This window comes from Sander lucioperca, chromosome 12 (genome assembly GCF_008315115.2).
Source record: "Sander lucioperca isolate FBNREF2018 chromosome 12, SLUC_FBN_1.2, whole genome shotgun sequence".
In the NCBI taxonomy this organism is placed as follows: domain Eukaryota; kingdom Metazoa; phylum Chordata; class Actinopteri; order Perciformes; family Percidae; genus Sander; species Sander lucioperca.
The window spans coordinates 9,273,855-9,289,677 of NC_050184.1; the positions used below are offsets into that span (position 1 = coordinate 9,273,855).

At 39.9% G+C, this 15,823-nt stretch overlaps 1 protein-coding gene and 1 long non-coding RNA gene across 21 annotated transcripts in view; both read left to right on the forward strand.

Annotated features, from left to right (window-relative positions):
• The window catches only part of cacna1db (calcium channel, voltage-dependent, L type, alpha 1D subunit, b), an 85,115-nt gene that overhangs the window by 64,816 nt on the left and 4,476 nt on the right, over positions 1 to 15,823 (forward strand). For 9 of the 20 annotated variants that reach the window (XM_036007733.1, XM_036007740.1, XM_036007741.1 and 6 more), the window contains 13 exons: positions 188 to 271; positions 3,205 to 3,246; positions 4,087 to 4,215; positions 4,648 to 4,713; positions 5,155 to 5,246; positions 5,370 to 5,529; positions 5,661 to 5,788; positions 6,046 to 6,142; positions 6,335 to 6,437; positions 7,935 to 8,036; positions 12,339 to 12,475; positions 13,517 to 13,633; positions 14,289 to 14,731. In XM_036007733.1, the coding sequence (XP_035863626.1) occupies positions 188 to 271; positions 3,205 to 3,246; positions 4,087 to 4,215; positions 4,648 to 4,713; positions 5,155 to 5,246; positions 5,370 to 5,529; positions 5,661 to 5,788; positions 6,046 to 6,142; positions 6,335 to 6,437; positions 7,935 to 8,036; positions 12,339 to 12,475; positions 13,517 to 13,633; positions 14,289 to 14,731 (1,700 nt within the window). Of the gene's footprint in view, positions 1 to 187; positions 272 to 3,204; positions 3,247 to 4,086; positions 4,216 to 4,647; positions 4,714 to 5,154; positions 5,247 to 5,369; positions 5,530 to 5,660; positions 5,789 to 6,045; positions 6,143 to 6,334; positions 6,438 to 7,934; positions 8,037 to 12,338; positions 12,476 to 13,516; positions 13,654 to 14,288; positions 14,732 to 15,823 lie in introns of those variants that run through there. The other 11 variants (XM_036007737.1, XM_036007744.1, XM_036007738.1 and 8 more) reach the window with 4 other exon arrangements.
• LOC118496357 lies at positions 14,741 to 15,475 on the forward strand. The gene is made up of 3 exons (XR_004898909.1): positions 14,741 to 15,165; positions 15,197 to 15,334; positions 15,375 to 15,475. It is a non-coding gene; the product is annotated as an uncharacterized LOC118496357 (long non-coding RNA).

Here is a 15,823-nt window from a genome sequence, read left to right on the forward strand (position 1 = left end):
AAGTTAGTACCATCACAGACTCAGTGGCAAGAAGGATTTGACTTTCAACCTCACTCACTTTTAAATATAATCACAGCTTTTTTAATGTTCTTTCTATCTTTCATAATCTTTCTTTTTTACCTTTTCTTTCTTGCTTTGTTGTCTTTCTCTTTCTTCTTTTATGTGTCTTTGTTGCTCGTGCTTGCAGAACTATTTTGCTGATGCATGGAACACGTTTGATGCCTTAATTGTTGTGGGTAGCGTGGTTGACATTGCCATCACTGAGATCAATGTAAGTAATCATTTATCACACATACACACCTGTTTTACTGGGATGCTCCCAGCAAGAGGGCCTTGCTCTAGCAGCACAGTTGCATTCAAGATCACAAAGTTCATTTTTTATGCAAAAATTGATTGCTCTTCTTCACAACTCCAGCATCTGTCATTAAACCAGAGTTTCATTATATCGTAAAATTGTGATGATGTTGCGCAACTAATGTAATTTGAGTTTAACAGCTTTATTTGTTAATTATGAGAACCATGACGCTAACCCTATCCACATTAAATAATTATAAACTACAGGTTGTGAATATACAATAGATGCATAGTATTTTTATTTTTTATATATTGTTTTGTTGATTGTAGTTGTATTTTTTTAAACATTCATTGCTAATTGTGTCCCAGTTTTAATTGATTTTCAAAATTCAAATTGATAAAATAATGAGTAAAAAAAACCCGTCTAAATTGTAATTGGGAACTGATGTTTTTGAATGCAGCTCAGTTATTATTTAAAAATCTTGAATGTAATCATTTTGTGCCTAACTCTTTTTGCTGGTAACGCTTTTGAATCCGCTCTACTGCTGCCTCAAGGCCACTCTGTATTCTGGTTTGCAGCTGTGGTTAACACTGACTCCATGCATGCTGCAGGCTTGTCCATATGAATGTTTGTTTGTCCTGTCCGTCTCTTGCTTTAAATGAATGTTTGAGGTAAAGAACACACTGTACACCACCGTTGATTAAACCCTAGCGTATGATGTAATGTACAAAATAAACATTGCAGACAAAAACCTGGACATTACCATATTATTAGTATGAGTTAGAGCAAAAGGTAAATATATCCTAACAGCATGTCCGCATCTTGCTGAATATGTGCTGTACGGTTCTGCAACTCAGAAAATGCCAGTGCATTTAAAGATGTTTTTTGTAGTTTTTTTAAAAACAAGACATAACTAAATGCAAGCAAGGGTTGTTGAAATGTAGTCTGTGGCAGAAGATAGGTAGTGAGGGCGCCTGGGTAGCTCACCTGGTAGAGCGCGCGCCCATATATAGAGGTTCACTCCTCGACGCAGAGGCCGCGGGTTCAACTTTGCCCTGCGGCCCTTTGCTGCAGGTCATTCCCCCTCTCTCTCCCCTTTCATGTCTTCAGCTGTCCTATAAAAATAAAGGCCTAAAAAAAAAAGAAGAAGAAGATAGGCAGTGACCAAACTGTGCTGACTTAAGTGGGAAGCTCATTCTACCACTGTGGAGCCAAAACAGGGAAGAGCCTTAAACTGAGATAAGTGACCACTGGGTGATGGGACGGCAGAGGGTTACGCTTCCGGGCTAATTCTGTGATGTTTGATGAGAATGACAGTTTGTCATTCAGGGTCATTCCCAGGTTCTTCGCTGTCCAAGTTGGTACCACCACGGTGTTGTCATTAGTGATGGGCAGGTCTCGCTGAGCGGACCCTTTTCTCCAAAGGAACACATTCACTCTGAGATGTCAGCCAGTCAAGGAGCAATGTCTGCATCCACCTGAGTGTCAGATGTGGGGAATGACAAGAATAGCTGGGTGTCATCGGCATAGCAGTGGTAGTAGAAGCCATGCAGGTGTATGACAGCACTAAGAGTCCTTGTGCAGAGGGAGAAGAGGAGAGGGCCGTCAGGCTGCGTGGTTCAGACCAGATCCTTTCATGTTACCTGGTAGGGCCAACCTGCTAGGTAAGATGCAAACAGAGAGAGTGCAAAGTCTGAGACACCCAATCCTTTAAGGGTGAAGAGGAGGATCTGGTGTTTTACTGTGTCAAATGCAGCATACAGGTCTAGCAGCAGAGGTCTGAAGGCAGCATGGAGCACTGTCCCTGTCGCCTGTTATAGGGCAGTGGTGGCTTAAAGGTTAGAGATGCGAGCTTGTGACCGGGAGGTTTTCGGTTCAATCCCCAGACTAACAGGATAAAATCTGGGTGGGGAAAGTGAAAGAGCAGCGCTTGTCCCTCCCTCATTACCACCACTGAGGTGCCCTTGAGCAAGGCACTTAACCCCAACCGCTCCAGTGGAGCTGCTCAGTGGCCAGCAGATCAGACTGTGGTTGTACTGGGCAGCTTCCAGGTATGAATGTGTAACTGTGTGGATGTGATCAGGGCGTTCCTGCAAAAGAGAGGCTGCCTCTCAGTGAACCTTCCCTGAATAAAGAAAGAAAAAAAAAACGCAAGGAGGGCCTTATCAGTTGAGTGCCCTGCTTAAAAACCAGATTAGTGGGGTTTGGAAGTAAGAGGGAAGCAGTTGGTTAAAAACAGCACGTTCTGGTGTCTTGAAAAGAAAGCTACAGTAACTCTCAATAGGGAAGAGATTTCTGTGTCACTAACAGAAAGAAAAAACTTTTTTAGTTATATAAATATATTTTTTATTTAGGATTAGTGTTAGCTAGGGCAACAGTTAATTTCAATCAGGCTTGACATTGAAAGATTATATCATTTTAAAACACTGAAAAACACAGTTTTTTTTAATTACATCCAGCATGAATTGCAAAATTATTAGGTGAAAGATAAAATGTATTTGGGAAAGTAGTATGTAGACACTAGTAATGATGAAGCAAAACCAACAATATCAGCATTTCCCTTCCAGAAGGTGTATCAGTGCTTTCTCCTTATCGTCAATGTCAACAGCTAAACTGTATGGTATTTTGATTAAGAAGACATTTTCCTTCTGCACTGAATGCTTGCATCTCATGTCTGGTGTTACTGCTAAGAATATGTGGTAAAGCTTTTGCATGACAGGCTTTATGATAACAATGTTCTTGTTTGTGGTATACATTGTAATGCTGTGTTGTTTTTAAGTGAAGGTGCTTCTGAGCGTTTTTAATGCATTTACATGTTGAATAAATCAAAGGTAATGATGACATATAAAGCATATAGCTGTACAGCTGGTTTGTGTAACTCGGATTAACCTTAGGCTTTTGGTTTCAAGTCGGCAGCCATTCCTGTCGTCAAGGTGATAGTGGAGCCAGGGGTAAGAAAATGAATAACCCAGCATCAAGATGTTTTTGTTGTCACATTCTGTCGCTAAATTTCTGATGAAAACATTGAGGTGTTTTATGGTCTCAATTGTGTGATGGTTTGTGATTGAACTCTTAATGTTTGTCTTGTTTTGAATCCACCTGGTTTGTTGCATTTTGGCTCCAGTTTCATAGTTTAACTGACATTTTTTCTGTTGACACCTTGTCCTGTCTGGGTGCATGGAATGACGCAGACGAACAGATAACACTGTATGGTCTTTTGTCTGATTTCGTCATTTCAACATAGCTTGCCCAAGTGTTTGCAACTAGATTACCAACATTGTATAGTCAATATTTTGAGTTTGCATTTCTTGTCAAAGGTCTTGTGTGATTGACTGTAACAAGACAGTAAAAGATCCACCTTGATGTTTGTATCAGTTGTAAAAACTCAATGACAGTTTGCCTTTTGGTTTGTTTGTCTTTGGACTGCACATTCTCTGTCTGTTGCCTGTTTTGAATCACTCATCCAGAGTTAAATGTATTGTATGTGCAAGTCCTCCAGGTCTGTTGTTCATGGAATGGTCACAGTTAGACACAGACACAGTTACCCTGCATGCTCATTGATTGTTGTAATTGCAAAGATGCAGAAAGATCACAAATGGGAAGATTTCCTCATAAAGATTGTCTTCTACTTTAATGTTGCTTGTTCTAATATGACTCATACATGATTGAAAGATTGCATGTATGACTGCATGAATGAATGAGTGGGTACAGAGATTTGATCACTGTGTGTGTTTGGATGTTACACCTTCTGCTTTTTACCCCCTAATCACTCTCCATGTCCTCCACTTTAGAACACGGAGGACAGTGCTCGCATCTCCATCACCTTCTTCCGTCTGTTCAGAGTGATGCGATTGGTCAAACTTCTGAGCAGAGGGGAGGGCATCAGGACTCTGCTGTGGACCTTCATCAAGTCCTTCCAGGTGAGACTGTAACCCAATGCAGCCATTCAACCCCCCCTTTTGAATCTGTAATATTAATATAAACCAATGAGATATGAGAGATTACACTTGTTATCACAAGTTAGATTTTAGGCGAGAGGTCTAACCTTCTGAAACGGGTTGCTGGTTAGGCAGTCAACCACAATTCATGGGTAGCATTTTGTGAGATGTAATACAAAAAAATGACAGGGTTGTTTTTTAGGCAGTTCTAATATACAAGGTCTAAAGAAACTGTGTAGCATACCAAAATAAGAGAACATACAATTTGCAACAGAGGCTAGTTGTACAAGATTTAATCAAGGTAACCAGCGGATCTGGTGGTGTAGCTGTGGTTTGACAATGCACTCAAATTAGAGACTGCAGATTCCAGTGTTACGTAGCTGTCTCACTCTTTTTTCTTTTTTGCCCACCCAGGCTCTACCCTATGTTGCACTCCTGATAGCCATGCTGTTCTTCATCTATGCCGTAATTGGGATGCAGGTAATATGGTCTAACCTATTTGAAATGTGTGTTGTCTTCTGTTCTTGTCTTCTTCTGAAATAACTGTTCATTTCTTATACTGAAGCATTGTGCATTGTTGACACTGTATGACAATCTATATAAGTATAAAAAGAGAAATTCCTATTTTATCTGCTTTTATATATTTAACTGTTTTAACTGCTCTTCAATGCTTAATTTCTTATACTGCACTGTAACTTTTATTCTCGTATTTTATCTGTTTTAAATTTTTTAATCTGTTTTCATGTAAAGCACTTTGAATTGCCCTGTTGTTGAAATGTGCTATACAAATAAAGCTGCCTTGCCTTGCCTTGCCTTCAGTGACTGTTTTCATTGTGTTTAAATAGTCATCGTTTATTTGTCTTGTATTCTTGTCAGAATTTGAGAACTGGCTAGCTGATGTTTTTTTGTCTTTTTTTTTAGGTGTTTGGAAAAATAGCCATGGTGGATGGAACACAAATCAACCGCAACAACAACTTTCAAACCTTTCCTCAAGCTGTCCTGATGCTTTTCAGGTGTTTGTGTAGCTTACATTGTTGGCTACAAGCCATTATAAGTCATCACAAATGCATAAATACATGTGGGGGGAAATCCCTCATTCTGCTCCTGTGTTAATGTTGATTCTTGTTCTATGTTAGGTGTGCCACAGGTGAGGCCTGGCAGGAGATCATGCTGGCCTGTCTGCCAGGGAAGCTGTGTGATTCAGAGTCGGACTACAACCCTGGAGAGGAGAGAACCTGCGGAAGTGGCTTCGCCATTATCTACTTCATCAGCTTCTACATGCTCTGTGCTTTCCTGGTAATCTTCAGACATTTCTCCGTGCACTAGTAGTAATGTTTTAGCACATACTTGAGCATGCACATTCCTGTATGAATTAAATACCAATGAAATACCACAAAAAAAAAGATTAATGCATTTCCTGGTTTCAGATCATAAACCTGTTTGTTGCTGTCATCATGGATAACTTTGACTATCTGACCCGTGATTGGTCCATTCTTGGACCACATCACCTGGATGAGTTTAAAAGGATCTGGTCCGAATATGATCCTGAAGCAAAGTGAGTACACATTTGGAGAGAACTATCACCATTTTTCCCCTGTTACTCATACTCTATACTGCATTATACTGTTTACTGTATATACTGTACTACTGCTAAAAGATATTTGTGTCAGCAAACATGAGAGAGGGATGGTGATTGTTTTGTAACAGCCATACCCTCTGAAGTGCACTAGCTGATTTATCAGGACCTGCAGTGGCAGTGAAGACTGTGCTCAGTGGAATAGTGCCTAATATTTGAATGCATCTTGTTGTCAGGGGCAGGATAAAACACCTTGATGTGGTGACTCTGCTGAGGAGGATCCAGCCTCCGCTGGGCTTCGGCAAGCTCTGCCCTCACAGAGTGGCCTGTAAAGTGTGTTTCCACAACATAACGACACGCTCACACCTATACAGATAGAGAAATGCGTAAACACTACTGTGGTGAATGTTTAGGGTGCCAAACATACAAGAGCACTTTTGTAAATCATTAACATATACATTCATATATTTCACAGTACTAATTTCACATTTGCTGCCTTCTTGTTAATCTGAACTTCTGTTGCAGCGTCTGGTGGCGATGAACATGCCCCTCAACAGTGATGGGACAGTCATGTTTAATGCCACCTTGTTTGCTCTGGTCCGCACTGCTCTCAAGATTAAGACTGAGGGTGAGTCTGCACCTTCAAGCAATGAGAGATCTGTAATATTATTAGTTCTATTCTTATGGATTATTCATATTTGGTTGAGCTTTTTTTGAGCTGTGCATTGCCATTCTATACAGTAAAAAAGAGGCACTTACAGTATGAAATAGATAATTAATTTTAAGTCATCTGACCATGAGGTAGGAAGAGGGATCACAAGGGAGTTACTGGGCCAGAGTGTGGAGCTTCCAGGCATAAAAGCTACTTGAGATGACAGCACAGAGAAACCACTACAGCAGTCCTTGTGTTTGTTATTTATGATCCGTTATTTATTTATTGATATGATCCACAATGTCATGAACAGAGATGCTTTAGCACCTTGGCAAATCCTTATACCAACAATTACCTTTGACTGTGGGCCAGATGTTATAGACCCTTTTCACAGCAAACATGTTGACATGTCATAGTAGGAAAAGCACAGTTGTATTCAAAACCATTAATGATGGCTGCATTCCACTTAGGAGAGGCCCTGGTATTGTGCATGCTGACTCACTGAAATAGCTTACTGGGACACTTGATGGAATTGAGCCATCGTTAAGGTTATCAATTTCAGCTGTGCTTTTCCTACTATGACAAGTCAAAATGTCTGCTGTGAAAAAGGTCCATTAGGTCATATTTGAGATTAGCATGAACCTTGTATTTACATTGTTATCTATAGATCGGTGAAAAATCATGCTTTTAATGTAACACAGTGTCCTTCTGATGGAATTACTCTGGGAAGCCTCATGCAGTATGTTTTTAATAAATGTCATGTCATGCTACTTGACTTTCAGACTACATTTACACATGGCCAGCTATTTTCATAAATGGACATTTAGAACCTCTACGTTTTCAGAAAAGTGTTCGTTTACATGTACCCGTGTATATATGCTGTCAATGTCATTAAGAGCATGCCACACCTGTAAGTGGCATTGTAACGAGAAGCTCAAGCCCATGTTAGCCAATCACAATCCCGAAAATAGCAACAACAGCAACGAATCACTTCCTCTTTCTCTCTCTCGGCTGCCTAAACCTCCGTTTGTCTCAGTTTACATGCAAACGTGCAAAGGAAGTTTTCCAAAATCTCCACTTTGGCCGGAGTTTTTAGAAATAATCGTTTTCTGTGATAAAAACAGGGTTTTCGTGTAAATGAGAGGCCAAACCGCAGGAAAATATCTGCGTCTTCCCTTCGTGTAAACGGGGTATCAGTATAGTAGTCTCCTATTCCCAACTGTGTCAGTGTCTTGGACTCCTTTTGGTCTCAAAGCCCATATTCTAGTTCAACATTTTGCCACAAGAGGGAGTCAAAGATGTTCAATAAGTAGTCCCTCCTCCAAGGTCAACAGGGCTCATAACATTTAATACACATGGCATCAAAACTACAAACATAAACCACCTAATACACCACTATATTGATCATCACTCTGTGCTTTTAACCAAAGTGACCTTACAGTTAAACATTCCACCTTTTCTGCCATTTGTAAGGTAACCTGGACCAAGCCAATGAGGAGCTTAGAGCTGTGATTAAGAAGATCTGGAAGAGGACCAGCATGAAACTGCTGGACCAAGTGGTACCCCCTGCAGGCGGTCAGTGGTCATTAAACACACGAGGGCACATGGTCAACTTTGCATAAACATGAATCAACATTTGCTTTTTACCATCATACACAGTTCAAACAGTAACCTCACTGCGTCCTTCTCTTCCTTTGTACTGTTCTTTCATTAGGTTGATTTGAATACACGTTGCTTCTCATTTGTATGTTCTAATAATGGCCTAATGGCAGTGTATTAAGAGACGGAAGGATGGACATGCATTTGAATGCAAATATATTATTACCTTAATTTTAATTAAACAAGGAAGTCAGTGCTATTTACATACTTTTATTTTTTCTGAATTACACTCACTATGTCGCTATATACTGTGCATCAGCAAGGAATTACGCCGCACTTTTCAAATACGTTTCAAATACGTTTTGATGTCAGAATCATTCTGGTTTCAGAGAGAGAGTGAGAGAGTAAAGTGATACTTCCCACAAAATCTGAAACATTTTGACCTACTCCTGGAAAAAGCTAATAACAAAGTTTTCAAAGCCACCTTTCAAGGCTACATATTGGTAATGTTCAATACACAAGATTGATTTTGGGAGGCGTATCACTTTAAGAAACAGGTGTTAAGGGTTAATCCACCAGCATCCTGTTTTTGCTTTTCTGAAGTGGAGAGGCCCAGCTGACCAAAGCCCCAAACCAGATAGACAAGGTTACTTTGTAGAGTACTTTCACTTCAGTTCACGGAAATTCTCCTTTATCTTTGTCAGCCAGTCACAGTTGAACTGCGGCCCCTCTGTCTCTCTCTGTCATAGTTCTACAGTTTTGTTTATCGTTAATCTAGCTGTCTCTGGTTTTGTATTCTTTGTTTCTCTCCTCTAGCTCTTCCTCACTGTATAAAAAATATATATCAGATAAAAAAGACTGCGTAGATGTTTGAAATTAAATGCTCAGGTTTTCATATGCACTTTTTCAGCAAGTTTTTTTTCTGTGCTGAGGATACATACTTAAAATGATCTTACAATCATCTTTATCAACAATTAAAAGGGAAACCCGCTGCCAGTTAGTTGTAAGAACTTTAATGTAGAATTAGTTTTTTAGGTGCAAGTGAATTTCCAGCTGGTTTTGTTGAGTATACCAAATTTGGATGTTTGGATCAGCATTAGTTTGAAGTGCTTCAAATACATTGTTAGTTGCATTACTTACAATTATGCTCCTAAATACATACATAACTTGTTTTGCTAAATCTTTTTTTTTTAATGTGACACTTTAAAAATGTTCTGCACCTTCTTTATTGCCAGGTTTTATTCATGTCATCAAAACCAATGCAACATCTGTTCCTGTAACATTAGCCAAGCATGATAGAGTTGTGCTCTGTGTGGTTTTGCCATTTGGTTTCATTTGTGGTGGTTGAATTGAATTCTCTTTTCACCTTACACAAAGAATTCTTAGTAAAAGAGGGCGAAGGATAGGCACACCTGAGTCCAGCAGGCACATACAGCATCCTCTAGTTGTGTTCATGTAGTTTTTCCAGTGTTCTTCTATGCTTACAATGCTTCAGCTCTGCTGTGTTTTACAACTTGTCAAATTTAATTCAACTGCATGTCTTTGTGTGCATTAGATGGCTAACCTCTCTTCTCGTTTTGTTGAATCTTTTCTGCCAAGCCTCTCTCTTCCACAGCTTCCTCTGCTTTCAGTAGTGCTCTGTCATTTGCTGGCCTGCTTATCTTCTCTTTCTGCCGTCCTGAGCTGTCTGGAGCAGTTCTGTTTTAGTCTGGTGGCATGAAACTACTAATGACCTATTTCTTAAAAACATCATCAGGCTCTGCCCAGAAAGAGAACCTGCTGTCACCTGTGGGCACAAAATTGATCTGCCCATGCCAGGTTGATGCATTGTGAAGAAAAATACAATTTTACCAGCTTATCAAGTGAGCCAGTTAAACACAGTCAAAAATCACTTGTGTCTACTCGGTTATTTTGTTTTAAGTGAAAATATGTCAAAATGATGCAGATTACTTGCTTGAAAAACATAAATCATGAAAATCCAAACTAAAGTGTGTTATGAAGATATGATTTATTTGATAAATTATCGGCCCACACATTCATGCACATCTGACAGTCTGAATTCAGTGACTCTAAGATGTTAGATGGTCTTTGCATTTTATGTAGTTTAGTGAAGATAGTAGAGAAAAACATCATTTTTAAGACCTTGAATATGCTTTTGGTCACAGGTTTTCTTTCTGAACAGAGCCTTTAACAGTTTCTCTCTGGCTGTGTCGGGTGATGTAGAGAAATGTGTCAGCTGCTTTAAGATGAATCATCCGATCAGGATGGAATGGTGCTTCCATCTTAAAGCATCCATCCTACTTACATTTGTCACCTTTACTTGATTCCCCTCAAGCTAAAATGGGTTCGAGGAAAGGTGAAGATGGGAAAAAAACGCCCACATTTCCTACGCGCCGGGCTTCCGCCGCTTGTTTTCTTGTTTAGTCTCTCCCCGTTCTGCTTCAGCAACCTTATCTGAGGGAATCAGACCTACGCTTGAGTAGTTTACCTGCATGGCAGATAGTGTGTGTAGAGTCACTACGTCCTCTCTGGCTTAGTGTGTAGTTTGTGTGTTTTCCCTCCAAAGGGGAGCTGTAGATCTGACCCCTGCTGCTTCTCTTTGCTGCCTTTTTGCATGTGCTTCTCGCTACAGATCTCGTTGTTTTTCAAAGATATATAAAGATGTAAAACACCTCGGCTCGTCTGTCTCTGATGGTGGTGATCAGAGGGTTTATATAGTACATGAGCAGCTGTGTATGTATGTGTGTTTGATTCTTTTTGTGTGCGAGAAGAGTGTTTCATAACCACGCACATGTATTCAGATGCAAGCTGCAGGCATAGATGTTATCTGTTGTCAGGTTAAAACCTGCTGCACATGTTGTGTGCGTGTGTGTATAAAGGTCATTTGCAGAGTTTTATAAAAGCCCCGTCATCCACTTCACACACATTCAGCTCTGATATTCAAACAGTGGCATTAATGTTATGTTGGTAACACTTTATTTGAAGTCTTACTTTATCATAAGACTGGTATTACACTGCAATAACCACAACTTGACACCTGTCATGAACATGAAGGAGTCTTGATGATTTTTTATGATTCTTGAAGTGATTCATTCTGTAAAATATGACACTTTAAATGCAATGTTGACATAGTTTGAGATGTTTATGTTATGACAACTTGTGATTAACCAAGACAACATAACCCGTCAATACCTTTGTTGTGACAACTTGACATTAACAAGACAACAATGTCTTTGTTATGACAACTTAACATTAGGCAAGAAAACATAACCTGTTAATGTCTGTATTATGACAACTTAACGTTAACCTAGCCTACTTATTAACCTGCAATAAATATGTCAACTACAAGGTTAGCAGCATTTAGAGGTTACTTTAGCAACAAGTTAATCCGTCCAAAATTCAATAAATCACCTCAGTACTGTACTCACTGTCGTCAAACTTTCCTTATAACATTTAATGACATCTTAATGAAAGTCCAAATGGTTCCACTTTACTTGAGATTGTTGTATCTTAGTTGCGATGCTGTGTTGAGGATGTGTGGAAGAGACTCCGCTGGACACTGTTCTTGATCATAAAGGTTTTATTACATCAAGTTTTCAGCATCACTTACAGACCTGCGCAGAGCCTGGAGAGTAGCTACACGACATTGCATTAAAAGTGTCATAATTTACCTGATGAAAATTCATGACAACAGTCAGATCATGAGATGTGTTATGTTATGGTTATGACAGTGTCATGTCAGTCTTATGCACACCCCTTCAAATAAACCATAATGGGTTACTACAACTATGTTTTTTTCCCCAGATAAATCATTATAAAACACAGTTTTTTTATGTGCTCTCGAAAAATGACTTTATGACGCGGTGGTCTGTGTGTTGGTCCGTTGTGATCCTTTTGAAATAGTGTTTTCCAGACTGGACAGTTCTGATTATGCTCATGCAGCAGGGGTTTATGGTAGTTCATTTACATGTCTTGGTATTTTTTTTCATTTTGATTGTTACAGAAGTATTTTGTTTTTATTGACAAGATATTGTCTTGTTTTGGTGCTTTTTACAATTGTGATGTTTTACTGTTGATGGTCTTCAGTTTTGATACTTTTAGTTTATTTGACTTTCTTGCCTAGATCTGTTCTCTTAGATGGCGAGATTGTGGTGGTGGGTAATATCTCTATTGAGGGATTTTATGTTTCAAATGTTATGGATGCAAAAAGAATTTCCGTGTTGAGATATTTCCGTATTTTGGTGTTGATCTGGGAGGCTGTCTGGTCTGTTCACTCAGATGACGAGGTAACAGTGGGGAAGTTCTATGCCACCTTCCTGATACAGGACTACTTCAGGAAGTTCAAGAGGCGCAAAGAGCAAGGTCTTGTAGGAAGGCACTCATGGGAGAGGCTGAACACAACCATGGCTCTACAGGTAAGTGAAGTACAATGCATCATGCTTGTGTTCATGGGAGTACAATCCCACATAACTATTCCACCAGTGCATTGAACAAATCAGTGATTGAATGTTACTAAACATCCTTCATCTACATAAGAGCCAACTTTGATTCTCACATCATCAAAATCTACTTAGAAATATTAGTTTAATATTAGACATGCATCTAGATTTTAATAACCATACACCAGTATAATCACCAGTAAACACAGTGACTATCAGAGGATTCATATACAGGCAAGGTTTTGAAAAAGTTGCTTACGCTTTTAGAAGATGCTGATTGGAATACTGTTTTTAGGTCTCCCCAAAAAGCCCCTCAGGTATCCTCAGCTTAATGATTTTGTTGTTATAACAAAGACATCACACCAAACTGAGGTCCCTTCCAATATCGACTTCCAGCGGGTCATTGTCACTCATCACCACCAGTGATATCATGCCACGCATACAGTTTTGATGAATTCATCTATCTTTTCAAATATCAGTCTCTGAGGGTTGTGGTGCTCACAGCATTGAAAGATAACATTAGAAACATTAAAAAGCAACATCTCTATCTGCAAAAACAATCTCCCAGTTATTCTGGATACTCCACAGTGCAGTGTCACGTTTTCATTGGAACTGTACCAAAAAATTGTTTCTAGGAAAGCTTTTATCCAGAGTAACCTGGACAAGTAAAACCAAAACTATCTGCATGCTGGAAACCACAGTAGGTGAGAAGATGTGTTTAATTTGCCATTTGCCAAGTGACCCTTTAAAAGTAACTCTGCTTGTTTTACTTTAATGCTTCACAGAGCTGAAAACCTCCAGAAGATGCGAGATTTGCTCTGACTACCTTTAAAACCATGCATTTATGAAATACTCATACACTAAAAGTGTAAAAAGTGACATGCTTGCACCTGACAAAACTGGAATGTTTGCCAACATTAATACCCATCGTTATTCTCAACCAGATAGAGATACAAATGTACATTAAAAAGCCTGTGATGGCTGGCAGGTCTGGTGTTATAGCTGCTCTCTTTGCAGGCCGGCCTGCGCACGCTGCATGACATTGGACCAGAGATCCGGCGAGCCATATCTTGTGACCTGCAAGAGGCAGGGCTGGTAAATGTTGATAGAGAGGAAGAAGAGGAAATCTACAGGGTAAACATCCTTGAAGATTTGTTGGTGTGTTTATTTTTTTTAAATTTGGTTTCAGAGATCCCAGAAAGCCAAGTAGCTGTGCTGTTACATAATTTAGTTTTTTAATTTTGTTATTATTTAGTATTATTTATCTTTACACGAGAACACATGAACTGAAAGAGTGAAATTCATCATTAAGTTTCATGCAGTACTGTGCATCTTACACATACATACAATGCAGAGAAGAACCTGGTTCACATTCAGATATGAGATGCAATATATTGTACACTTTTTTCAGGGGTAACTGTATAAATGCTATTATTAACAACAGGCTCTGATCTTCTAGCCTGACAAGCCAGACCCACATCAAGATGTGGCTGCAAATTACATTTGCTGCGGATAGGGTGTGTCTAGATTTCTAGGCTACTGATCTTCAGTATGAAAAACAGAAGGAAGATGTGTAGAGCTGGGCTGGATTCACATGGCCAAGTCTTTTGTTAATAATAGTTCACCCCATTGTTTTAGGTATTTTTGAAACATTTGATTGACCGTGTATGATGAGTGTACTCCTGGTTGAGATTCACTGATGTAAACATTGTTTATCTTTGTGAGTTGTAGCTTACTGTGTTTATTTGTCTCAATTCAGGCCTCATTGGTTTCTGGTTTCTCTTTGCAGCGTAACGGCAGCCTTTTTGGGAACCATGTCAACCAGGTCAGTGCTGAACAGCAAGGCTACTGCCACCCAACCACTGTCACCCAGCGGCCGCTACAGATCCTGCCCTTCTGTAGTGCCTCAACTGAACCCACCCAAACAGGCAGGAGAGCCAGCAATGTGGACAGAGGAGGGGAGACAGAGATGAACTCTTCACCCGTCCTGTATAACCATCATTATCACTCTCCTCATCCGTATAATTATCCTCACTGTATTTCCACTTGCCATCAATCGCCAATACCCTCCAATGCCAACCTCAACAATGCCAACGTGCCCTCACTTTTCTCCATGACCAATGGGAGGCAGCAGAAGTGTTTGTTAAGGCAAGACCGTCCGTCCTCCACCAAAAATGGATCATCAGTGTCCACTGACAGCAAGAGCAAACTTTGGAAGTCACACTCCACAAGGTCAGTGAAGAATGGATTCATACAATACATATGCAGTTCAGTCAGACAACTCACAATTGAAATGTTTATTATAACAGCAGAACATTGTGTTTGGCGGCCAGACTCCAACCTCATCACTCCACGCAGTTTGGGTTTACATGAGCTATTTGGGAGTGATAATAAAGTAGCTTCCGCCTGGCCGGAGCCTGCAGGTGGATGCTGGGGTGGTGGTGGGGCTAACAGCAGGCAGCGATACAGGTGCAGGGCAGCAGTAGCATTGACAAGGAAGAGATGGGGAAATTGTACAGCTTAAATAGACCGCCAGATTGAGGGGGTGTGTTTGGTAAATGATACGGGGAGTGAGGCATGTCACGTGTGTGTACAGCGGTGCAGCTCGAGTTGGCTGCCTGAACTAGCTCGCAGGCGTCGCCCCATTAGTACTCCCCAACACCTGCGTACAATCAGTGCAGTTCCCCTTTATAGGAGAATCTTCTTTTGCGTAAACCGAAGCAGCCTCAGAAGCATCTCATATTATAGTTACAGATGTATAATCTATTTTTTGATGCTCACATTTTTACATGATTCAAGACCTGACATAGAAATGTAATTGAGTAAAGAAACAAAGTATTTTTGATAAGTTTTCAGCAGTTTCAGAGGAGCAAAGCTGATAAACTATACTGTGGGACTGGGTGATAATTCAATATTATTAATTCATCGTCTCAGATCTCTGACATGAATATGAATATCTTAAAATATTCTTAGCAATATTGTGATATTGAGTGAAGCCAGCCCGGCTGCACTGCCAACTATCCTTTGAAACTCCCAACAGATGAAGAAGAACAATTGGAAATAAAGGACATGTTCCATAGAAACCCATTCTAAAACTACCCCCGAGCCTCCTGTTCAGCATGACGGGATGTCATTGTTCCACGTAAAACCTTGTTCATCCCCCCACAGTGCAAATATCTGCCCACACAGCTGTTTGCACAAGAACATCTTAATGGGTAATTGTTTCCTGTCCCAAAGGTTGCAGCGAGTAATGTTTAAATTTAGACATTTCCTGGTAGTAATGAACATGACAACAAATAGCTTTTGTATAACAATATCACCTAA